The sequence below is a fragment of the Rhopilema esculentum genome, chromosome 20 (assembly GCF_057945365.1).
Source record: "Rhopilema esculentum isolate cy_ngs chromosome 20, ASM5794536v1, whole genome shotgun sequence".
In the NCBI taxonomy this organism is placed as follows: domain Eukaryota; kingdom Metazoa; phylum Cnidaria; class Scyphozoa; order Rhizostomeae; family Rhizostomatidae; genus Rhopilema; species Rhopilema esculentum.
The window spans coordinates 11,430,158-11,453,908 of record NC_142834.1 but is presented as its reverse complement, the minus strand read 5'-3'; the positions used below and the strand labels follow the sequence as shown (position 1 = coordinate 11,453,908).

Below are 23,751 nucleotides of genomic sequence, written 5' to 3'. Positions count from 1 at the left end.
AACTAATTGAAATCCTAGAGGAAGTATGAAGTATGAGCAATAACATAAGGAAAACTTCCAGGTAGACGAAAAATCTTGCTCTTAATCCGAATCTGGGGTCCAAAATTTTTTTACAAAAGATTATTTTTACAAACTACAATGACAAACATCTTTCAGTTTAAAATTTCGATCTTTTGTCAGAATATACGGAGCTCAATAACCAGTTAACCGGTAAAATTTTATTTGGCACGTCTGAAATGTTTCCTATTGTTTCAAATAAACGAATTTAAAAGACACATCGCAATTAGAAAAAGAATGTAAGAAAGCTTGAAAATCACTGAAAATACGTAATAATTACGCAAAAAAACATTATACTCGACAGCTTTTTGGAGAACATTTTTTCAGTTCCACTCAAGACACAAAGTCGCATGGTTTTTTCGTAGCTTGTTCAAGATTATTTACGAATTATTTATCAATAGAGAATCAATGGATTTGCTTAAAACTGACTTCAAACCATTAGGGTTTGCTTAAAACTTAATGTAAGGAGGCTTGGACCGAGCCTCATTTGAATATCCCGCTTAAAAAATGCTGACGCCATGCGCCATTTTGATGGCAATCGACTTTGTTATTTACTTGCCAATAAAGCAACTTTTCTTGTCAATAAAGCAAGCCTCGCGATGAGCTTTTCACATCCACATCATTGGTGCTTCAGGCTGAACGTAAGTTTTTCATCTATAGCTAGGTTAGGTTTTCTTTTTTGCATTCCTCGACAGGAATTTATTTTTGAAATGTTCAAACACTGTATTGATCTATGATAGAAAACCGTGCACCAAATCTGAATCATCCCTTACCACCCATTCAGTTAAGAACGTTTTGGTGCACGCTAAAAAACAATTTTTTGAAGTTGAAGTTGTTTTTGAAAAGCATTGCAGCAACATGTCATTTTGGCTCGTGAGTGTAATGCAATGGGCATACACGAGGCTAACTCATTTCGCGATGCTTCTGCAAATCTTTATGAACTTTACAAATCAAGCGAAAAACTTCAGAAACTTCCACAAAATTATCCCAGTTTTATTTACGAAAATAATATCTTTGGACCACAAGGTTTGGCCTTCTAGATTGAAATCTCATGGCATTTGTGTTCAGAACGACTGCGAAGCGCTGCGACTGCGATGGAATACCTCTATATTTTGTGTAAACATACACGAGGTACCGTTGCCCGATAAATGTTTGAGCGCCATATTGAAAATTGAACTGACACAATTTTCCTATTTATTTTTCGGCCATCGTTTTCCCGTTGGCTCTTGAGTATCTTTGATAAGTTTTAAAACACCACCAGTCATGACTTCCGCGAGCAAAGTGGCTGAGATTTTTGAGGCTGCTGGTTTGGCATTTACCCGTTTGGGTACAATGGCGATGGAGCTGCAATCGTTGCCTGGAGAAGGTGGATCAAGTAACGAAGAAGGAAAATGGGGTGAAGAGGAAATTGAAATGCTAAGGCAAGCAATCCTGAGGTTTGGCAATGATTTGCAGAAAATAAGTACACAAGTTAAAACAAAATCCGTTACCCAAATAAGAGCAGCTCTCAAGCAGAAAGCCATGCAACAAAAAGTTGGCCTAGGCAAAAGTGGAACAGCTGGCTTGGAACAAGGCCTGATTCAAGATTCCTCCCAGACTCCAATTAAAGCTGGTTTTGATGATCAAGGTCGAATTGGCTCTAAGAGACTAAGGCTGGATGATAGCAGCTCTGTTATGGTTTCCAATTCACAGGATAATTTATTGCTGGGAAGCTCAACATTTGTAAATAATTCATCAATGATTGGATCTGCTTTAGATAAACTGAAATATGAATCAAAAGATTCTCATTCAGAAATCGATATTGAGGGCTAACATAAACTCACAGTGCTCGTCATTTTTAAAGATTTTTGGAACAGAGTTTTGACGAAAACTGACAAGTATGAATTCCTGATGTTGTGTCCAAGGCTGTCAAAACAACAGAGAAAAACACACATGACTGGCCTTAAGCTCAAAAGACCACTGTAAATGAGCTCAGACACCATTTATCAATATTTGATATAAGTTACTACTATCGTTGTAAATACTACCAATCTTAGTTTTGTTTTTATCAATTATGACTTTAAGAATAGTTTGGGAAAGTTTCCCTAAATTTGGGTTTTAACTTCTGGCTACTTCTTACTTTCAATGTAAACTTGTATGAATAATCATCATAAATAATAAGCAATGATTTCTTTTTGCAGTATTGAGATCTGAAGCTCATCATGAATCATAAAAATGATCAATAGTCTCTCTGTATGTGGATATTATATAAACACCATTGTTTTAAGCATATTAATATATGCTCAAATTTTGTACTGACCTTCCAATAATGTCAAAAATGCAATTTCAATACCATTCTCAGTAATACAAATTATAAGACGTTGATACAACCTCAAATCCTTACACATACAGTTTCAACATTTACATTACAACTCTGAATAATGATGCCTCTACCAACATCCTTTTGACTTTCAAAATAAATCCATCTATCATCTAATGCAAACATCAAGAGTTTGTAGATTTTTGCATAAAACAGGCAAAAATGTGAAATAAAGTGAAATGATGCCTTCATTAAACTGCCATGTAAAGGTTTTGAATTGTTTTTGAAATCAGTAATATTTTCAAAAGTATGATATTGCCACAGGTAACAAGTTTGAGGGTGTCACTTCCAAAAGTATGATATTGCCACAGGTAACAAGTTTGAGGTTTTCTAAACAACATTGATTTTGCTGGATCCTCATTATCTAAATAAACAGAGTGAAACATTCAAACTAAATATTGCAAAAAACATTATTCATATTTAATGTCTCAGTCAGGGTCAAAGTCATACAAGGTATTGGGTGTCACACAACCCTGTAACAAGTCCCATGTGTTGTATACTGCTGATGTTTGATATCTGTGCTTCACTAAGAATATAATCGGTGTTAGTGATTTCCTATCCTTAATCACAGGGACATTCTTACAGCCCTGGTTTCATTTGTGACCAGTATCAAGGAGTCCAAAGGGGCAACAGTCCCTGGCCCCATTCTTATGGTAGTCAGATGGGGCCCTGTCACAAAGAAAATATAAAAAATGCAATGAACAGAGGCCCTGCAGCTGCTTTTGGTCCGGGCCCTGCAGTCCCTAAAATCACTGCTGTTTGTGACAGCCCTGGTATCATTAATGATAGCCGTGGTCTTGATTGCTAATGAAATAAAAAATTTGCCAGAGAGGGTGACACAAAAAAATGGCAATGAAAAGTGGAATTATTTCATTTTACTATATAGATGAATATATTAAAGGTATGCTGCAGAATATAAGATAAAATAATAACTGGATTACAGGAATTCAGCAACAAACCCTATTCAAAACTAATGCACTGAAACCTTTCCAATATTTTGCAAACAAAAGTTGCACAAATCCTGTCTTTGTTAAAATATGTGACAGGTATGAACTCTATTGCTTCTTCTCCAGCCCAATGTGTTAAATATTAAGTAAAATAATATATATATATTCTTATATATATATATATTCAAGCAGTATAAGTTTTCTTTTGAACATCATTGGAAACATGTTGTTTTTAGCCAATGCACACTTACAATCAACTGATGATATTTTAAGTACCAGAAATAACTGCAAAAGCTTTCCTAAAAAGTATCAAAAAAGATTTCCAAAAAAGATTGCACAAACAAAAAAATGGGAAAACAAGCTTCTTTCCACACAAAAACTTTTTTGCTCAAAACTGAGAATGTCCTTTCCAGAAAAGGAAAATCTTCCATAAATAATCTATATGGCTTTTACAAATGATGACTTTTCCAAGCAAAAGAAAAATTTCAAAGACATTGTTTTATAGATTAAAAAAGGCAAGAAGCCAAATAACAAAGAATTTCAACCAGCATAATACAGATACTGGTGCTAGAGCTCTAACTTTACTTTTTGGACAAAAATGTCAAAGAAACTTCCATACAGAGCATGAGACATGCAAACAGAGCACCAACAATACTGCCCCCTTATGTTTCAAACCCAAAGTTGCTTCTAAGATTAAGAAAAGGTAATGTAAACAAATCAAGGTAAATCTTTCAAATTCTTATGAATTATTTGAAAATATAAATGAGTTTATAAAAATTATTACAGCATATGGTATAACTTAAATTGATAATTGTTATGCATACATTTGGTTTACAATGAAAAGCAGCGGCCACCATCAAACTGACTTAGGGAATGCATAATCAAAGTTAAATCTACTTTATTCAAGCTACAGTAAACTCTGCTTATTGTCACAACACATGCTGCAATGAAAGGTGTAAATGAAATCAGAGTGGGATTGCAAAACAGAGCTTCAGATATTTGGGATAAAATGCTATGTGACTGTAACCAGCAGTGTGACTTTAAGCGAAGCGATTATAAGCAGAGTCAACTACAGTAAACTGACATAGATTATTCAATTACAAATCTTCCGGTTATGCATATTCTAAATACATCTCTCCTTTCGCAGGGAAACCAAGTTCTATAGCAGTTTTTAATTACAAAGCTATATAAAGCAATAATCTGTCACTGCTAATTTGCCATATGGTCTACCATCCTTGAAAAACAATTGATTATATGAATTCCATATATTCCTCTGTTTATATTTCAATCAACTCCTTCAAATCCTTCTGTATTTTCAACTGCTAGCCTCAATTTTTCTCTAAGTTCATGGTAACTTGTATAGGGGGGCAGATCCAGACGATTGAAGCTAGATAAATGTAAAAAAACATTGTTACAAGAAACTAATAAGTAAATAATGAATGTACAGGTGAATGAGAAAAGCAATGAAAACACATTGCAAACTGATTATTACAAAAAACTTGGAGCCATTACAATATAGCTTTATACTGTTTAGCCCATATTCAAAACATGGCATAAAAGTTTTCTAGGGAAATTATTCAGAACTTATTCCAAAATTTTAACTTTAGAAAAAGAAAAAATCTTGAAAAAAGACAAAAAAACAAATCTTGAATTGACTAGCACGCTTCACATATAATCAAATTAATTTTGGTGATGCCATGTTTAAGACAATGTCACTGATGTCATTTTACATGGTATTTTACATCATATAATACCTGTTACAAAAAAATAGATTATGAAATGCTAAGCAGATAAAAATATTAATTACCAGGTATGGGCCCTTGGCAATGAGTGTGTATCTCCCCATCTTTCGATTGTGAATTTTTGTGGGCCATTACTGCCATATAATTCTGTGAACCCATTCATTGGTACACGTGAAGTGCCAGTGACAAACTGAAGCAACCTAGCTTTCATTTCATTATCAAATGTACCAACAGCCTAGGAAGAGACATAATTTGAAAAATGTGAGTATGATCATTGAAAGTCTTAAAACATCTTTATAATGCTGAAAAGCCATCTTGTTAAATGGTGCAAGTTATGCAAAAAACAAATTAAGAGCATTTAGAACTTAAGCAAAAAATGACACTTCGAAGGTGCTGTTATGGAAAGCAACAACGATCCTTCTTATGGAAAATTTTGATGAATTGTTAGAGGTTTTTAGAATGAAAAAAATCAAGCCCACTCATACCTTCCAAAACCATTGTATTGCAAAGTGCTTTTCATGGTATCCACCACGATAGTTTGTATGCTTCTTCCAATCTTCCTCATCAATTTCCCCAAGTCCACAAAGAAGATACTGGAAAGATAATGTAAATAAACTATGACTCAGTTACAGGCCTTCTCATTTCATGGTGGTGATAGCTGTTTCATTGGCACCTGCCATTGATTGCCCTAGCAAAACCCTGTCTTACCCTCATGAAACAGGAAGAGCATTAACAGAACGTTAGTTCATAGAAATTGCAGTATTCCTAAATAAAAGGTCAAATTGCTTGAAAACAAAGCACTATTGCTTGAAACAAACAACATTTTCCCAGTACAGAATTTAAAAATGGCTTTGAAAAAAGCAAATATTTTGACACATGTTACTAAAGCTTTTCATCTGACACTCTTCAGAGTATAACAGGTTAGAACATAGATCAAAAACTCTACGCTAGGAAATATATATACCCAGTTGCTGCTTGACTATTAAGAATTTTATCAATGGAGTGCCAAAGTGAAAACGAGCTCCATTTGTCTACTCCATCTTAAAATCAAACAGCTTGCTTAGAAATTTGCAATAATCACACATTCAGAAAATCAAAGGTTAGACAATCATTAAAAGATGATATATTAATTCTCCTCTCAGACCCTAGAGGGTGATCAGTCTTCTAACATAATTTATGCTTGCAGCTGTGAAATCTTTTAACTATTAGGCCTGCTCAGTTAACAATGATCATGCATACAATAGCAGGAATACTTGAAATAAAAAATTGAAAGAAACAAAAATAATAATTCAAAAAGGAAAAGTCACAGGAATTTTAAATAACAAGATTGATTTCTTAGATTGTGGTATGAGCAATGAAAGTGAAAAATGAAGAAGATTAGATAGGAATAAAATATTCTCACCTCTAGCTCTCGCTCATCAAAAATTCTCAAGAGGTCATGTGGTATTATTTCATTAAAACCCTGGAAGAAAAAAAATTGTTGTCATTTTGAAGCTTCGTGTAGGGCAAACATTTCTAGTCTGCAGGCCTATCAAGAGGGGGGTAAGGGGGCAGTTGCCCCTAGGCCCCATAAGCAAAAAGGGACCCACTGGTGATTACATTTTTTCTATTCTCTTAACAAATCTGACTCTTAGCAACATATTAACTTTAAGAAAAACAAATCATATCTGTTTTGAGAATACTTTATGAATATAAGTAGCAAGTAAAACAATTATATGTATTTAAATCCGTATTAAATGCATTTTAAGTTTAAACCATCCACTGGGCCTGCCCTGACCTGACCACGATGTGGCTCGGCTGCCCTGCCAGTCTCAATGTTCAATAAAAGGTGATCAAACAAGTTTTCGTCAGTTTACAGTTTACAGGTATAATATAGCATTGACTATGAAGTCATAAAAAACCCACCTCTTTAAATTGATCCATCTGTTCGTTAATTCGATCAACAAACCGCCATTTAATCACTAAACTGGATAGCAACATAAAACGAGGTTAGCAAATCATTTAAGGCAAGACTAAGTTGTTTAAAAGGGCAAAAATTGCTAGATTCCCTCTCTCTCACTTCCCAATGCATGCTTCCTTTCTCTTGTTAAGCTCTTGAGCCTTTTCCTAGAATTACCAACTAAACAACAATAAAAAACTTGGAGAAAATTCTTTTTCCAGATATTAAAAGGTCGCAAGCTATACTGAGACTCTATTATTACATTTTAATATTATTGCATAAAAGCCTCAATTTGACAATTTGATACAATACTGATAATAATATCTAGATATGACTGATAATAACATAAATATTGATATATATATATATGATTTCTCAATAATACAGCTCCTTACTCAATATACTCTTTTTTGTTGTCATTTGTAACTTTAATTTCTGCGCCATCTCGCTTCAGCTCACGACTTGTAATCTTCCCAAATGCCTCTTCCTCTACTTGGAACCGCAAATCCAAATCTTCAGGGTCATTATCTTGCAACCACTTCAAACTGTTATGGTACTCAGAATCCTGGAAAAAACATTTTTTTCAACTAATTTTCATCAACATAGCTTTAAACTAAAGCTAATTGTAATAGAATTTGCTGTTATACAGTGCGTGTGTTGAAAGGTGTGGCATAATTTTGTAATTTTAAGAAATGCTTTGAACAGTCAATAGCTATGAGACTATAACTGCGTCCTGAATCCAAACATCTTTATCTGCTAAGGTTATTTTACGTTTACAAAAGTGATGCATTTTTCTTACCACACTCTCCATATCAGCTAACGCAATCTTTTTTCCCAACATCATTTTGTAAAATGGACGAATGAAGAAAACTGAAAATCGAAAATAGATGAATGAAAATTTTAAATCGAACAGGGAACAACTGATAAGCAAAATGGAAATTATTTAGAATAACTTAAAACAGATTCAAAGTTTCTAAGCTGTCAAAGTATAAAGACCACTTGTATATACAATATGGAAAGAATGCTCTTTACCCGTAAACATCAAGGGGTTTTAACCAATGAGAAACATCAATATAAACAATAGAATTGGCTTTAAAACTTAAAGACCAACCATCTAACAGTTTTCCGTGGTAGACAGCCATTCCTGCGACCCTTCCAATGAATTTGAAGTATGAAAGATGCTCATCGTTGCATAGGCCTGAGTATGGGTTAATCTGTAGTGTATAGTTATCGCTGGGTAAGAAAACATGACGTCAGTACGCTTTTTAAAAATAGAATACAAGAGCATGATTGAAGTTGTCCTTGTAAAGATATTCGCTATCTCGAACAGTCGCAAGCTTAAGTCATTAAGTATAATGCTCAGTATAAAAAACCGTGGGTTATCTTTAATACACGTTATCTCGAACAACTATAAATTTTCTCCCGTCATTTCACCTAAAATTGAACAAGATTGACAACATTTGCAAAAAAATTCAAAAGGAAAATCAACCTTCATCGCATATAAAATCTCCCTATGTAAGAGCTGTGAAAAGTATGGCCACAATTCTCGAGAACAGCGTAAATTGATTAGACAATATTATCGAAAAAAACATGCCGGGGTTATTGTAAGGTTTCGTTAATATTCATCTGGTTTCATATCTATGTCACACTTGTACGTCCAGTCTGATCATGTTTTATGTTTTAGCAGCAGAAAGTGTTCTGATAAACTAGAAAAAGATATAAAACTCACGTTGCTGAGTATTCGAATAAGCCATAATACGGATTGAATATCTCCTTTGACAGCAAGTAAAACCACTCTCTAAATATTCAAAAGTATCACTGTCACAAACTTATTACTTTCATAATCATTTGTCAATAAATAAGAAGATATTGCGATGAAGATTTTCAAAATAAAAATATGTGTACAAACTAGACCAACATCACAGTAATTCGTACTTGAAAGATTACAGAATATATTTGTTCATACGCCTTTGATGATAAATCTGATGTGAATGGCTTTGAAAAAAGCAAACATTTGAGTATACTGAAGCTTTTAGTCTGACACTCTTCAGAGTATAAAACGTCAGAACATAGACCGAAAACTCCACACCAGGAAATATATATACGCAGTTGTGGATCGAAATAGGCCAATCAGAAATGCGAGCACATGACTGTTGAAGTTGCCCAGTCAGTGTCGCTTGCCTACTGTAAATACTACCAGTGATGTCCTAAGGTGAAAACGAACTCCTTCTGTCTACACAAAGCTGATACAGTAGTAGGTAAAAAGTTGGCCATGGCAACACTAACAACTAACAACTAACAATCGTATTTAGATCCCACATATATAAAGAAGAAGAGACAACCTACCTTGATACACCCCCGTAATCCAAACCAACTTCTCCATCAAAAACAATCCACAATTTTGTTTTAAGAAGATCGGTGTTCTTTACTGTGACGAAAACGCCTCTGTAAGAGTCTTCAAGAATGGAATTCCTTCGAATTCTGATTTCATATTTGTTCGGTACATGATCCTGTGAACAAAATATCAAAATTGTTGCTGATATACAATGCACAGAATAAAGGTAGTCAAATGACAATTCAATTCAATTAAATTCTTTTGTAAACTACAAATGAACAAGTAGATTATATAAAAATGGATAAAGAAAATCGCTGTGTAGCAAACAGGCATCGGATCTTAGAGGAAATTCTAAGACACGTTTGTGGATAAAAATACTACAACGTAGAGAATACAGCTGCCTAAAATGAAGAAATGAGGGCAGTGGGAGCTGAAAAGGGCATGAGTGGATGAGGCATCATTTTCATGCTTAAAAATTGTTAAACGAGGAATGATTATGACACTGAGGTCAGTTTACATAACGATCAAAGCTTATAATATAGAAAATTACATACGGGCTTGCGCAATCTTGATCTGAAAAAGTCGTATTTCCTCTTGTAGTCTCTTGAATATGGAACAGCCTGTGTTTGGAGTAAATTGAAATAACTGTGAAACACAATAAAAATATCCTTCCTACTTCAGCATAAACATTACTTGCAATTAATACTAACACGGTTTCTCCATCTTTCAAAGAAATCAGGGTTATTGCCAAAGGAATTATAGGTTACCTGGGCCTTTTTCGCTGCAATTTTCTGGATTCTGGGGTCTTCCCACTGTGTTGACTGAGTGTCTAGAGTAAATGAGTCCTGATCATGCCATGTGTTTACGGAATGTATACAAAGCCATAGAAATGTTCTTCAAAAGGTGTTTGATCTTAAGACAGATTTCATCGGTTTGTTAGAGGAAGTGACTGTCAAGTTATCTAACCATTTAGGTTCATACAAGTCCGATACTTCTGTTGCTTCTACTGAAAAATTTTAATTATTGCAATAATAATGATATATTGATAATAAAAACAATAAACTTGCTCTGCAAAATAAGTTGCGGCGATCAACCCCGGAACGAGTAATGAAAATATGAATGACAGGAAACGATCAAAAATACATGTAAATATTTAACTAGAAATTCCTCTCTTTATTTCCTAAATATCTTGAGTAAAACTGGAGAATAACGGAACTCAAGTTACTAGAGATATATAACAAAAAGTACGACCCGTCACTCTTCAGAAGATTGTCGCTCGCCCACCTCTCCCCCGAGCAAGAAATAATATAATTTACAGTTAATGATTCATTAAGCCTTCCTTACTGTGATCTATGAAAAAAACACGGCCATCTTGATGAATTCTCTCTTCCCAACCCGGCTGTTGATAAAGAGAAAGGATGTCTATCATCAAGAATTCAAAGTAAAAAGAAGAAGCTTAAAGCAGACAAACATAACGTAACTCGTAACAATATTGAAAGCAAAGCAAGTAAATAAAACATAAACTTTCATATTACAGATTAGAGCTAGAAACATCCAACACGATACATCTCCTAGTTTGCACTCATTTAGACACTGCCTGCACTCGTTTCACAGTGGTTGTGCAGTGATAAAATTCACTAAAAATAAGGCCAGAACAGCAAACAAGTTACTTACAGGCAATGGTCCTAGATCCTTCACAGCCGCTTGATAGTTGATTCTTGGATCAATCTAAAACATAACACAGCACATTAACAATATATCTGTCTTTATGTTAGTGTCATAATATGACTACCAGAGGGTCTTCATTGCATTTGTCATTTGGTATAGTTCTGGTAATTCGGTAAGGATTATATATAACTGAATAAATTTTGATATATAATCTGCTGCGCCTTCAGCGAACAGTCACAAAAAGTAAATTTATATACTAGAGAACTATTTCAATTCCCAATAAAATAAGTTTCCAAATGGTTGCAAAGAATAAAGCTATACAGTTGAATCCCATTAAGTCGTACCCCAGATAATCCAGACTTTTTCTAAGTAGGACTAATTTTCAATTCCCATTCAAAATTTTTTCTAACTTATGAAAATCAAAAAGCTCCATTAACTCGGACCATCGCTAAGTGGGACTATTTCCTCACATCCCCCCTTGAAGGTCCAACTTAACTGGATTCAGCGGTATCTTATTTGCTGGAATTAATATTTCAAAAATAATATGTAAGAGACATGATAGGGCCTGTTTATTCTTATTAAGAGTGAAATAACCTATTTTTCACAATCGTACAAAAATATAATAGATTTATATCCACTCATTCCAGGGTACTTTTCCTAAATGATCCATATTCCATAAAACAATCATAAGCTTAATGTAAAAGATAGTTACAGCATCGTTTTGAAATAAATAAGGCAATAAGGCAATACCCAGGTCGTGGTGCGATTGTTGTGGTCTATGAAAAAGACACGGTTATTTGGAGTAAGCTGCATTGCCCAGCCGGGTGGTAGAGATATTTCTGCAGTACTGGGAACATCTGGGTGGATACGCTGAAATAAAACAGGAAACATCATGAAACAAAACATTATTCCAATTTACTCAATGCGATACCTTACGGGGAATTTGGCCTCTGGAAATTCATTTGCAAAACTCACCATGTAGTTTATTAGTAGCAGCAAATGATAATACTCAAGGGGGGGGGGGGGGGGTTGTAATTGAATGGCAATGGTACAAACAGGACTGGCACTATTATGAGAATAGAAAAAAGATGATGACGTAATGAATTTAAGAATTTTGCCCAGAACATAGAAGCTTATCGAGTGTCAAAGAGTTATCAAATTTGGATTGCATATTTCTGAAATGATCATACACCTCTTCGGAAATGACAACTTCATTTAAAAGGAATGTAATCTAGAGCTATCTAGTGTTTATGGTTGACCGAGTACTTGCCTCTTGGTTGAACTGTGGCTCGCGTTGCTCTTGGTCTCCTTCCGGACTTTCTGGCGGATCTTCATCTGATGATCCGGACGTCACACTTATACGTTCAGTTTGATCAGCAACCGGTTGAAAGCTGGACCTAGACAACACAAGTGAATTCGTATTAGAGTTTATCAAAGTTTATGAGTGAGCATGTGCAAATAACATTAGAATGGGAATGGTGGCCAGATAGATTATGCTAAGTTGTTTACAAAAGGTTTTGACAGACCGGTTTTTTTGGGGAAGAGTTTGGAGCAACGAATGCCAAGTTGGGGTTAGTTGGGGGGGAGTAATAGGGATATGTTAAGTCCTTACCCCAGCCTTATTACAAAGTAGATTTCTAAAGGGACTAAAGTTAAGCACAGATTTTTTTGGAGCCATTTGATATTAGATATTTAAACCGGTTGACCATACAGTGAAGCTTCGTTCGGATTAGCATTCATTTTTTTATATAACAAATACCACTAGACACTACAACAACCAGAAAACCAAAATTTCTATATAAATCAAATAAAAATGTTTGAAGATTGATGCAAAACCTATAAATGTCTACTTACGCGCGAGGGCGAACCCAAGTTGTCAATCGCGAATTATGATCAATGTAAAATGTCCTCCCTTCATCGTCCTGCAAAAATGCACGAAACAATGTCCTAACAATTCTCAATGTAGATACAGACAAGGAAGATACTGTCATAAAAGCTCCGTCGTTACATCTCTGTTATCAAGTCAAGTTAATAAAAATGATAAACGATATAATCAGACTGTGCTTTCCAGCTGGTGTTCCCTTTTACATGCAATTTTCTAGGGAAAGGTAGCACCAAGTACTTTAAAAATCTTGTTTTCGATAAACTGGCAATGAAAAGAAATAAACTGCAAACAAGATTGTAAAAATAGTAAGACTGCTTACCCTTCTTTCCTCCCATCCAGGAGGGAGAGGTGACGGGATTCGATTTAGTCTTTCGTGATCTTGCACTTGGTTCACCTGCAAATCGAGGCAACTTCAGAAAAGTTTTCAATTCTGTTCAGTTAATTTTAATTTTTGAACTTCAGTTGGACAAATGAGATATGCTGCAATATACACAACCCATGTTAAGTAACGACTTATCTAGCTTGGGTGGTTAACAAACAAGTGATCAAATTTTACAATTTTTAAGAATTGTAAAAAGAGGAGGCCTTATGCACACTTTCACGCTCAAAGACACACGCAAGCGATTTGATCCGAATAACTAGTATTACTGAGATCTACCCAAATAATGTTGGAAAAGTTGCCGGCATCTCTCTACCCCCCCCCCCCCTCCCCAAAATTGAAGCCTAATATTTATGTGTCTTGATAATTTTTAATTTTGCCCTAGCTAACTATCTTTACTTTTCTGCCACTTTACTTTTCTCCATAGACAGCAGAATTAAGAATTCTGAGAAACATTTGTGGTGATTCATACCGATATATGACGAACTGTTACGTCAGAGTTGTTGTCAGTTGTAAATCTTGCCTGAAATAACGAAAACATAAAATGACTAAACAATTTAACTTCCGCGATGATTTCCACAATAACATAAAATGCAAAAAATCAACATATTCAAAAAATTCATAGAATCAAGAATTCAAAGCAAGTACAATGGATATGCATTGAAAATTGCAAAACAACTTGCAAAAATCATATATCTTTTTAAAAATTTCAATATGTTTTGTACGCGAGCAAAAGTAAAGAAGCCTGAATTTTATTTTTGATTTCCAGAAGCCTCCTGAAGAGCACGGAAAGCTGGATACCAGCGCCCTAAATAGCATGCATCGCATATACCAATATGATCAATTAGTAAAGGCAGAAAACTAACTGGATATACACACAAAATTACTTTAGTATTCCCAGTTTCTTAGCTGAACATAAAATGCTTTATGTGTAAGAGGTTTTTACATTTATTGATTAATTTCTACCCCGTGAATCCTTACAAATTACATAGTTTTTCAATTTCATGAACACAATACAATAAACAGTGAATGATTTTATAAGCTAAACAACATGAAAGTAGTTCATGGTTAATGAAGAAATATCAATGAAAAAAATGATTATTGGAATTATTTCTAAAAGTTGAGTCATAATTTTAGGCGAACAAAAGCAAATCAATAAAAGACAGAAATGGAAAAGGTAGAGTAATGATCTAACACATCTGCTCTGTCTATTAGCAGAGTCTAAATTGTATTAGTAACATGCTGAGAAGCAAAACAATAAAAAATAACAAAGGAAAAATGTCATTCACACCAGATGACTATGGGCTTAAGCGTGCGTTATGGGCTTATAATTTTAATATTTAATTAAGTAAAAAAGGACTTTGGCTAACATGACGATCATCATTTTGAATAGGAGGACTTTAAATGAAAATAAACTTATGGAATCCACCTGCATATCACTTTCAACGCTTATATGCCTCCGTATGCTAAAATTGCGCTCCAGCCTTCTTGCAAGCTCTCTTTGCTGTTCAGAACTTTCATTTCTAAGAGCGAGAAGAAAATGTTAACGATAATTGATACACGTGGTCTTGGAATCTTGACCAATTAATGGAACAGCGATGTGCGGGAAGAATACTAGCTGTAGTTGTGGAGCCAAACAGAACCAAGTTACATGTTCTTAAGATAACAAAAGCAGTTTATCTTGCATCAAAGAGATTTGATTATCTATATCTTGCTTCAATCAATGGTGCTTTGGTTCAGCAGCTTTATGAGATAACGAAATACAACTTAAAATATTTCGAGTAATGAAACCACATATATGTTTTGATACTTTCTTCAAAACATTATTTAGATTATCACTACAATAGGGCATTAGAATTGATTTACCGAGCAGATCTTGGCCGTTCCCATGTCGTATCCCTCGTTGTATGATTGATGTAAAAAGTTCTTCCGTTGGCATCCTGAAAACAATAAATATTTAACAAAATAGGAACCAAAAAAAGACCAAAAGATTAATAAACAAAAAGAAAATAATTCCACTTTTTAAAGCTCCCCTCCTACATGCTATGCTTGCTTCACTTTGATTTCATTAAATATCCCTGAATATCTCTACGCAAATATACACCCCCCCCCCCCCTCTGCCCAGGGCATAATATGCCAAAAAGGGGAGATCATGAGAGCTTAGGCATAATATGTCAAAAAGGGTAGATCCTAACTTGGATGTAGAAACGTTTTCTGCAAGCAAGTAAAATTTTTCCACTTTATGTATCATGCTTAAATTTTCCAAAACGTCGGGATTTTTAACCAATCAGACAAACAATTACTTTTAACAAATTTGATTTATTTCTGACAGGTTTTATCTAACATTTCCTCAAGCATTGAAAACACCAAGAAGTCTGCCTGCTTGTTACCTGTCTCTCTTCCCAGTTTGGAGGGAGCGGGACATCATTTTCGCTAGTCGAGAGAGTCCTTGCAAATGCAGGTGTATCACTCACAGGCGCATCACTAGCATTTACAGTTTCCCAGCCCGGCTGAAACGAAATAATAAGCAAATCAGGATGGATTATAAGTAGTGAGCTTACCAAATTGTTAAGGAAAATATTGATTCATTGATTCATAGAAAATATATATTGACTCTAGCATGCATACAACACAATAAAATTTTGCTTTGATTGGATCTGCGAAACCTTCTTACATAGAATTTAACATTGAGAATCGCATTGAAGAGCTATCTAGAACAGGCCTTGCCTTGCAGATTTAGTTGATATATACGTCATTAAGCGTGCTTAAATACACAATTCAAATATATTCAAAAAATATATGGCTCCTCTTGTCTCCAGCATTATCCCTCTTGGACAGCCCTAATCACGTATTATCTTTTATTTACTTTGTGTAAATCATCAGACTGTTCCCAGTCAAAACACTCAGATTATCGGGCATCAACAATTTTGACAGCTAATCAGCATCGTTTTCTAATCATTATCAAGCGTCAAGAAACAAGGCTGCTGGAAATGAAAACAAGCGATACCCAGATACGCAGTGATAACATTTGATGGTGACCAAGCGATCGTGTTTCTAACGTATGACAGGCACTTAAATTTTGCTACAATATTTAGTTTTACCGACTCAAAAATTAATTCATTTAACAGGAGCAGAAATAGAGAAAATTGAGCCAATTATTGTATGCATTCTTTTGGAAGTAAGGAATACTTTTAAAAAATTCTTGAGTCACTGACAAAAATCATTAGATATAAATATTTTGCAAACCTGAAACATTCTTACCTCTTCTACTCGTTCTCTAGTTGACGAGGCAACACGTATAAAGCCTTCTTCGTCATCTAAGGAATACAATAGAAAACAAGTTTAGTATGCATCAAGAACGTAATAAAATTATCTTTTGGTGGTACATTTTGAGCCATACTGAAGCTTTTCGTCTAACACTCTTCAGAGTAAAAAACGTCAGAACATAGATCGAAAATTCTACGCTAGAAAATATTTATACCCAGTTGTGGATTGAAAAAGGCAAATCAGAAAACGCGGGCACATGACTGTTGAGGTTGCCCAATCAGTACCGCTTGCCGATAGAAAATGTTACCAATGGAGTCCTAAGGTGAAAACAAACCTCTTCTATCTACACAAAAGCGGTCTTTTCATTTCATTTTATAATTTTTTTGCACAATCTAGGTTTTCCAGTAAATGCTGCCCGACAACAGAATCGCATCTTTTAGTTGTAGCTTAGATCTGCAAGACCGAGGTGGCTGTTCTCTTTGGGGATGAGTTTTGTTTCTAACGCTAGACAGCACATGCTGTTTTATCCTATCCCCCAATCTTTGGGTTGTGTGTCCTACGTAGCCAGAATCACACTGGCAAGTAAACTCAAAGATGACGGAACTCTTTTGCATGGTAGGAACGCAATCCTTATGAATGGATGGAAAACACAAAATGTTTGCTTTTTTCAAAGCCATTCATAATTAAATTCTTAGCTAGAAAATGCCACAGTCACTATCCGTTTACTTCATGTGATATTTATATGGGATCAACTTTTGACCAAACTTCCTATTAAGATTGAATACTCTTTTCGAAAGGAAAAAAATATTCACGTTTTGCTAAAGAACATTTCTCAATCAAAAGTCGCTTCAAGGCGTTTTGTGATCTATTTCATTGCTTCACAGACAAAACAAAGCTCTTCAAACGTCAGAGGAAACAAAAAATGTTGATTCATGCTACACAAAAGCGGTCTTTTCATTTCATTTTATAGTTTTTTGCACAATCTAGGTTTTCCAGTAAATGCTGCCCGACAGCAGAATCGCATCTTTTAGTTGTAGCTTATATCTGCAAGACCAAGGTGGCTGTTCTCTTTGGGGATTAGTTTTGTTTCTAACGCTAGACAGCACATGCTGTTTTATCCTATCCCCCAATCTTTGGGTTGTGTGTCCTACGTAGCCAGAATCACACTGGCAAGTAAACTCATAGGTGATGGAACTCTTTTGGGTGGTAGAAACGCAATCCTTTTGAATGGATGGAAAACACAAAATGTTTGCTTTTTTCAAAGCCATTCGTAATTAAATTCTTAGCTAGAAAATGCCACAGTCACTATCCGTTTACTTCATGTGATATTTATATGGGATCAACTTTTGACCAAACTTCCTATTAAGATTGAATACTCTTTTCGAAAGGAAAAAAATATTCACGTTTTGCTAAAGAACATTTCTCAATCAAAAGTCGCTTCAAGGCGTTTTGTGATCTTTTTCATTGCTTCACAGACAAAACAAAGCTCTTCAAACGTCAGGGGAAACAAAAAATATTTGATTCTAAAGAAAATGGCAGCACATCTTGGTGAGCACATCCTACAAAGTAAAAAGCGCCGTCTCTTTTCACTCTTCACGAGAAATGAGGTCTTAAAAACATTATATATAAAGATTTTCTTGCTTTACTTTCTTTCTCTTTTCTAACTTCATTTGTGTATTTATTGTAAGTAGTTTCAAAAAGGCATTTTATAAATTTGTAAGATTAGTATTTTATTAATTTGCAAGTTTTTTTCTCTGCCCCCCGAAAATCATTCTGCTTAGATTGACGGGATTACTGTGAATAGAGAATTTAAAATGAAAAATGAAAGAGTTTATAAGAAAAATCGGAATTTCTTAAATTATTTTACCAGAAAAGATATAGTAAGGTTAAAAAATGTACTTGTCATGTAAAATGTGAAGCAAGCTATTCAGGCAGAAGCGACACATTATTTTTATTCAATTTAAGGTTGTTCTTAAAACCAGTTTTTGAAAAAGAAAATCTGAGAAACTAACCTGAAGTTGGTTGACTTTCAGCTGAAGTTGGTTGGCTTTCAGCAGGATCAGGGATGTAGGCAAGCCTCAATCTAAGGTGGCCCCGAACATGAGAGCGCCGGCTGTAGAAGAAAAATATGAGTAAACTCATCAATGAAAGAAGATTGCTTTGAAAGACAGATGCAGTTTTTCAACACCGAGGACATTTTTTGACGTAAACAAACAAGCCGTTTATACTACAGCATTTCAAGACAGCAAAACCCAAAGAATATCATACTTTTCCCTGACACTTTGTAGGGCTATAAATAGGATAAACGATTAAAAGTTTAACTGAAGTTTACATATCCTCGAGTGGGTCAAAAATAACGAGAGAGTAAAAGGCATTCTGAAGGGCACTGTTGATTGGTTAATTGATCGATCAGCTACTGACAACCTATCACATATGACTTAAAGATATAAATTCGAAAAACAGCAAGAAATGGTATAAATTTATAATGTATGTTTACCTCCGACGTTGCAGTAGATATTCCTTGAAAGGAATCTCTAAACCTTCAGACTCTGTCTACAAGGGAATAAGAACATAGAAAATATATATCAGGCAGTTAATTTTATGAAATATAATTGGTATCATTTCATCTTCAACTGGTGCATATGCATTTCTTGCAAGGGCTGCTTTACCCACAATTGAAACATTACCCTTTCACAATGATAGTGTTTGTCTTTTTAAAGATGGCTGTAAATTTGATGTTACAGATCTCTCCTTCTATACAACAAAGTTCTATACTGCAAAGAGATCGATTTAAAAAAAATTTAACAAAAAAGAATTTCCAACTTACAGGAATGTCAGTCAAAGGAAGATCAACTTCGCCTAGGAAATCATCACGAGTCTAAAATGTCAAATTTGGATAAATGATTAACAGAAAACTATCAACCATAGCTATGAGACTGCCTTGAAAAAAAGAAAGATACATATGCATGAGTCTTAGAGACTTTTCAGCCACTTAAAAGAAAATTTACCAAGAGCCACAGAGCAAAGCAAGGCTGAAACTTTAGCCCATTATGAGTCATCTCACAAAGTAACAGTAGATGTATGAAGTAAAGTGAACCACTGTAGACCTGCTTCACCCAACATCAGGGTTTGTTATTACAACTAGACTGAATGAGGGCCTAAAGCTAAAACTTTATCTACAAGGGGGGCAGAATATGACAGAATATAATCATCTAATTGATAAACAAACTGCTTTAACTCTAGCAAACTATTTCTACACTATGGTCGTTCTCTATTTTGAAACTTGAATTGTGGCCCCTGTAAACACATGGGGAATGCTTTAATCAATGGGAAAAGGTCTAGTCAATGAACAGATATTTCATGTTTTACCAATAAGAGCATGTGACTTCATGCTTTTAAGGAAAGGGAAAGATTTGATAAGCATGTTTTAAAAGAGCCCAAACTTATCAAGCAATGATCTTACCAATCTATTTTCATCATAGATTTCAAACAACAAACGCGAGGATGATTTCTTCACCTAAAGAGGAAAGTGTAAGTTGAAGATTAAACTATGATTTGTCAGATATGTATGAAATTAGCATTGGGATATAAGCAAACACTAGATACAGTTTGCAAAATCTTAAACAAAAACTCCCTTTTAGAATGTATCTTCTTAGTTTCATCGGAATAGTAGAAGTTGTTGATGAGACAGAATGTCCCTTCATTACAAAACTATCACACGATGAAGCAAAATTGAAATGGAGATGAAACAAACCCTGTAATACATGGTTGCATTCCATTGCGGATTCAGAGTCTGCAAAAAAATTATTTGAAAACCAATAAAAATCATTGGAAAACCTTAATAATTAAAACTGATATTTATTAATTAAAACAAATCAAGAAATAATGCTACACAGAGTCAAAAAAATTAGTTTCTGTTTTAGTAACAGCGTGAATCTTCAGCTATACAATTTAACAGTTATTAAAGTGCCATTCTACAAATGTGCTTCCTCTTTGTGATGAGTCCAAGGAACTTCATTGCAGGCAAGACATGTTTTTGCAAGAGCAGGCATTAGCCCAATTAAATAATTATAAGAGGTCTTTGCAGGATTATCCCCAATTAAAAAACAAAAAGATCTGATTCTCAATAACAAAAATTGTATTTCTGGTCAAACAGTATTTCTGGACTGAAAATGACAGCAAATAGAGCTCAATCAAACTTCTAGAGATTTAAACAAAACAAAGTTCATCGAACAAAAACCAATAATATGTTGGTACAGATGATGAACAATACCCAGTACCTTTTTCTGAATTTTTGTCTGAGACTGATCAATCACATCGTCTCTGTTTTCTTCATACAACTTGACAATACAATATGGATCACTAGAATGATGACAAAATGAAGACACTTAAGTAACAGCAGCTGTTTGTGCAAATTTCAATGTTGATTTTTACACTGGGAAAAACCATTTCAGGTCAGATGTATCTGCCTTTATTGAAAACATAAATGCAATTTCCATTAACCAAGTTTCTTTTAAACTTTGAATCACCACGAGTTGGATTAGTTTTTTCCTTTCACGTGCTTATGTCTCATGTGGCACAGCCAAACATCAGGCAAAATAATTTGTGCTCTTAAATGTTAAAATGTGTAAAATAAACATATTAACAAAAAAATATAAGAACTAATCCTTTAAAAGCAATCATTACTTTGAAATGTTATAAATATTTTTGAAACACTTCTTGACTGGTAGCAGACTTTTCAACAAAGCTTCATAGATCCAATAATTAAAGAAATTAACAGCTTTTTGGAAACTCATTATATGTTCAGTTTAATTTGCTATACTGATAAGCAAGGAATTTTTTTACATTGAGGTATGATAGGTTTTCATGTTTTAATTTGCCTCTCACAGCTGCAATGGTTCTTTAAGGCAATAATTAAAGATGAAAACAATGGGCTTAAATTAGCCACAACGTCTCAATGATATAACTGAAATATTTGAGCAATATATGTTTATAGTTTTATAATAACCATTTAGTTTTAGCTCCAAGTAATTCCATAAAAAACAAGGAAGGCATGACACCAACCATTTCAGATTTGAACCAAATTTGGCTCACTCTTATTTCGCACATAGAGAAAGGGAAAACATGTGAAATTTTATGTCCTAACTCCAACCTGTTATAGATTTATGGCTCTTTCTTTTATGGTGACTATTTTGATAGAATCTCCAAGCTCAAAAAAATTGAAAAAATAAAAATTTGATGCATGTTATACCTTAATCCAAAGATATCTTTCTTAGCCAAATTCAAGCCAGCAATGACATTGATTTTCAGCAATGCAATATTTGAATCCTGACCATACGACTGAAAAATTAGGACAAAACTATGTAATGTTACATATGTTGACAATATAATCTAACAGAATAAAAAAAAGAAACATCATTTATATGTGGGGAAATATAAATTCTGTATAAAGGTAGGGATACTAAATTGCCTCAACAGGTTTCAAATTACAATTGCAAGTCATAGAAAATTTTCTGCTTAATTAATATATGTTTAAATGATGAGTAATGTTTAAATGAGTATATTTAAAGTTATTTCTACACAAAAATGTTTTACAATGAGTAGAAAAGATTTTTCAATCTTGAATCACAGAGCAAACAAATCATTATATAAATGCCATATCCCTACATTTTAAATGCATTATATATATTTTGCAAAATAAATGTTAAAACTAATAAGGAGAAAATGAGAAACTCTGAAAATACTCTGTTAAGAAATTTCAAGATATCTTACAAAGCCATTTTCTCTAATTACTTGATTTTACCCTAACTGACAGACCGAATAAAATGAGTGAAATCTTGCTCTGCAATTTTTACGGTCCAAAGGCAATCGCAAAAAAATCCCTAAAAAACCAGCATATAAATTTGAAAAGCCATCTGTCTCTGAGGATCAAATAAGATTTCAAAAAATATATAACCCAATTGGGCCACTTCATTTGTCTTTGTCAACAAATATTTAGCCAAAAACATTTTAGCCAAAACTCACAACAAATTAAGAGCCCGGTCAGTGTACTTAACTATGATTTTTAGAAAATTCAAGGTAATTAAAAGTCTATTAGGAAAGTAAAATGTTATCCATTGTCGTATAGATTAGATGGTCCAACACCATATGATCTTATCATTTATTAATTGGAAGTTGTTTGCTTGCACATAATGTAGGAATGGCTTATTTTGACATTCTACTGTACAAATTTTGCCAAAAAAGCTGCTGTCACTGCATTGCTAAGCTGTTTACAAAGCCCTCTTGCCTTCTAAATGTTTAAAATGCCTTCCAATGGTCTCATTAAAACAGTGAGGGTGTGTCATGGTAGAACCTTTGAACTTTGAATTCCTTTATCTATTTTGCTTCCGTCATTTTAACACAGTTTTCAACATTTGGCAATCATGAATAGTTAGTCGTTGGAAATTTGCCAGCTTTATTTATTTTGTAGTATATTGCCGTTTATAGTATATTTCATAGTGCATAGAGAGTTGCTTGTGGTTTCTTATGATTATATAAGAAAGAAGAAGGCGGACAGCCAGTAAACTATTTGTAGTTAAAAAATAACCATTGCTTTAAATAAGACTTGTCAAAGCATTGCATTTGGCGGCAAAACATAACAACATAATACTTGATAACAAATGCGACATTTGATCTTTCCGGAAGATATTATATGTCCGTTATTTTGAGGTTAGTGTAATCATACTCACACTTGCCGGAAGACCATGGATGGTCACATTTGTACCTATTCCCGATGCCATTTTCTTGGGTTTATCTTGCAGCTAAGCCTTAATCATCATCCTTGCGCAACCTATTATTAGAACCAAAGCTCTCTGTATGATTGCAGATCTTGAATAGGCTTGCAATAATGTCTTCTTCACTCAGCTAAAAATCTACTTCTTCGCTGTCTTTCACCAGTTAAAGCTGCTTAACATGCAAATACTTTCATTGACGTATATCTAAAATGATTTGTAAGCGATTTCTGTCACTTACTAGAATGTTTTGCATCACAGAATCGTCATCGCTGGAGTATTCTTCATCCCACCCCTAACTCTACTCCTCCGCAGAGACAAAGGGAACAACACAACAAAACAGCGTAAAACTTTAATGATTAATTACAAAGAATACAAATATTCACGCAAAATAAAAAAATTT

General features: G+C 34.2%; 2 protein-coding genes across 3 annotated transcripts; one reads left to right on the top strand and one right to left on the bottom strand.

The window, feature by feature from the left end:
* Positions 1-1,184: 1,184 nt before the first annotated feature.
* On the top strand, positions 1,185-2,217 carry LOC135687754 (uncharacterized). Its single transcript, XM_065204395.2, has one exon. The coding sequence runs from the start codon at positions 1,321-1,323 to the stop codon at positions 1,867-1,869; it is 549 nt and encodes a 182-aa protein (XP_065060467.2). The 5' UTR covers positions 1,185-1,320; the 3' UTR covers positions 1,870-2,217.
* Positions 2,218-3,269: 1,052 nt separating this feature from the next.
* Positions 3,270-23,659, bottom strand: LOC135687622 (E3 ubiquitin-protein ligase NEDD4-like). 2 transcript variants are annotated; one of them, XM_065204223.2, is made up of 31 exons: positions 23,307-23,659; positions 21,830-21,918; positions 20,859-20,940; positions 20,333-20,371; positions 20,042-20,095; positions 19,406-19,456; positions 19,076-19,131; positions 18,591-18,691; positions 16,573-16,628; positions 15,702-15,821; positions 15,178-15,251; positions 14,741-14,834; positions 13,784-13,834; positions 13,252-13,326; positions 12,902-12,969; positions 12,318-12,444; positions 11,798-11,917; positions 11,054-11,107; positions 10,724-10,778; positions 10,147-10,208; positions 9,934-9,999; positions 9,391-9,554; positions 8,774-8,842; positions 8,156-8,277; positions 7,844-7,914; positions 7,440-7,609; positions 7,011-7,071; positions 6,508-6,567; positions 5,591-5,698; positions 5,171-5,340; positions 3,270-4,750 (listed from the first exon to the last, which is right to left on the bottom strand). In XM_065204223.2, exons 1-31 carry the CDS (start codon positions 23,355-23,357, stop codon positions 4,648-4,650), a joined length of 2,643 nt encoding a protein of 880 aa, XP_065060295.1. In that variant the 5' UTR covers positions 23,358-23,659; the 3' UTR covers positions 3,270-4,647. The 2 variants fall into 2 exon arrangements, with proteins under 2 accessions (XP_065060295.1, XP_065060296.1); XM_065204224.2 differs by having other exon boundaries at positions 16,573-16,630; positions 18,614-18,691.
* Positions 23,660-23,751: the final 92 nt, after the last annotated feature.

Excerpts from the sequence above, each read along its gene's own strand:
- LOC135687754 (XM_065204395.2), top strand. The coding sequence starts at position 1,321 with ATGACTTCCGCGAGCAAAGTGGCTGAGATTTTTGAGGCTGCTGGTTTG.
- LOC135687622 (XM_065204223.2), bottom strand. The coding sequence starts at position 23,357 with ATGGCATCGGGAATAGGTACAAATGTGACCATCCATGGTCTTCCGGCA. Across the intron at positions 20,096-20,332 it reads ATGCAACCATGTATTACAGG|GTGAAGAAATCATCCTCGCG; the intron begins GTTTGTTTCATC and ends TTTCCTCTTTAG. Across the intron at positions 19,132-19,405 it reads TTCCTTTGACTGACATTCCT|ACAGAGTCTGAAGGTTTAGA; the intron begins GTAAGTTGGAAA and ends ATTCCCTTGTAG.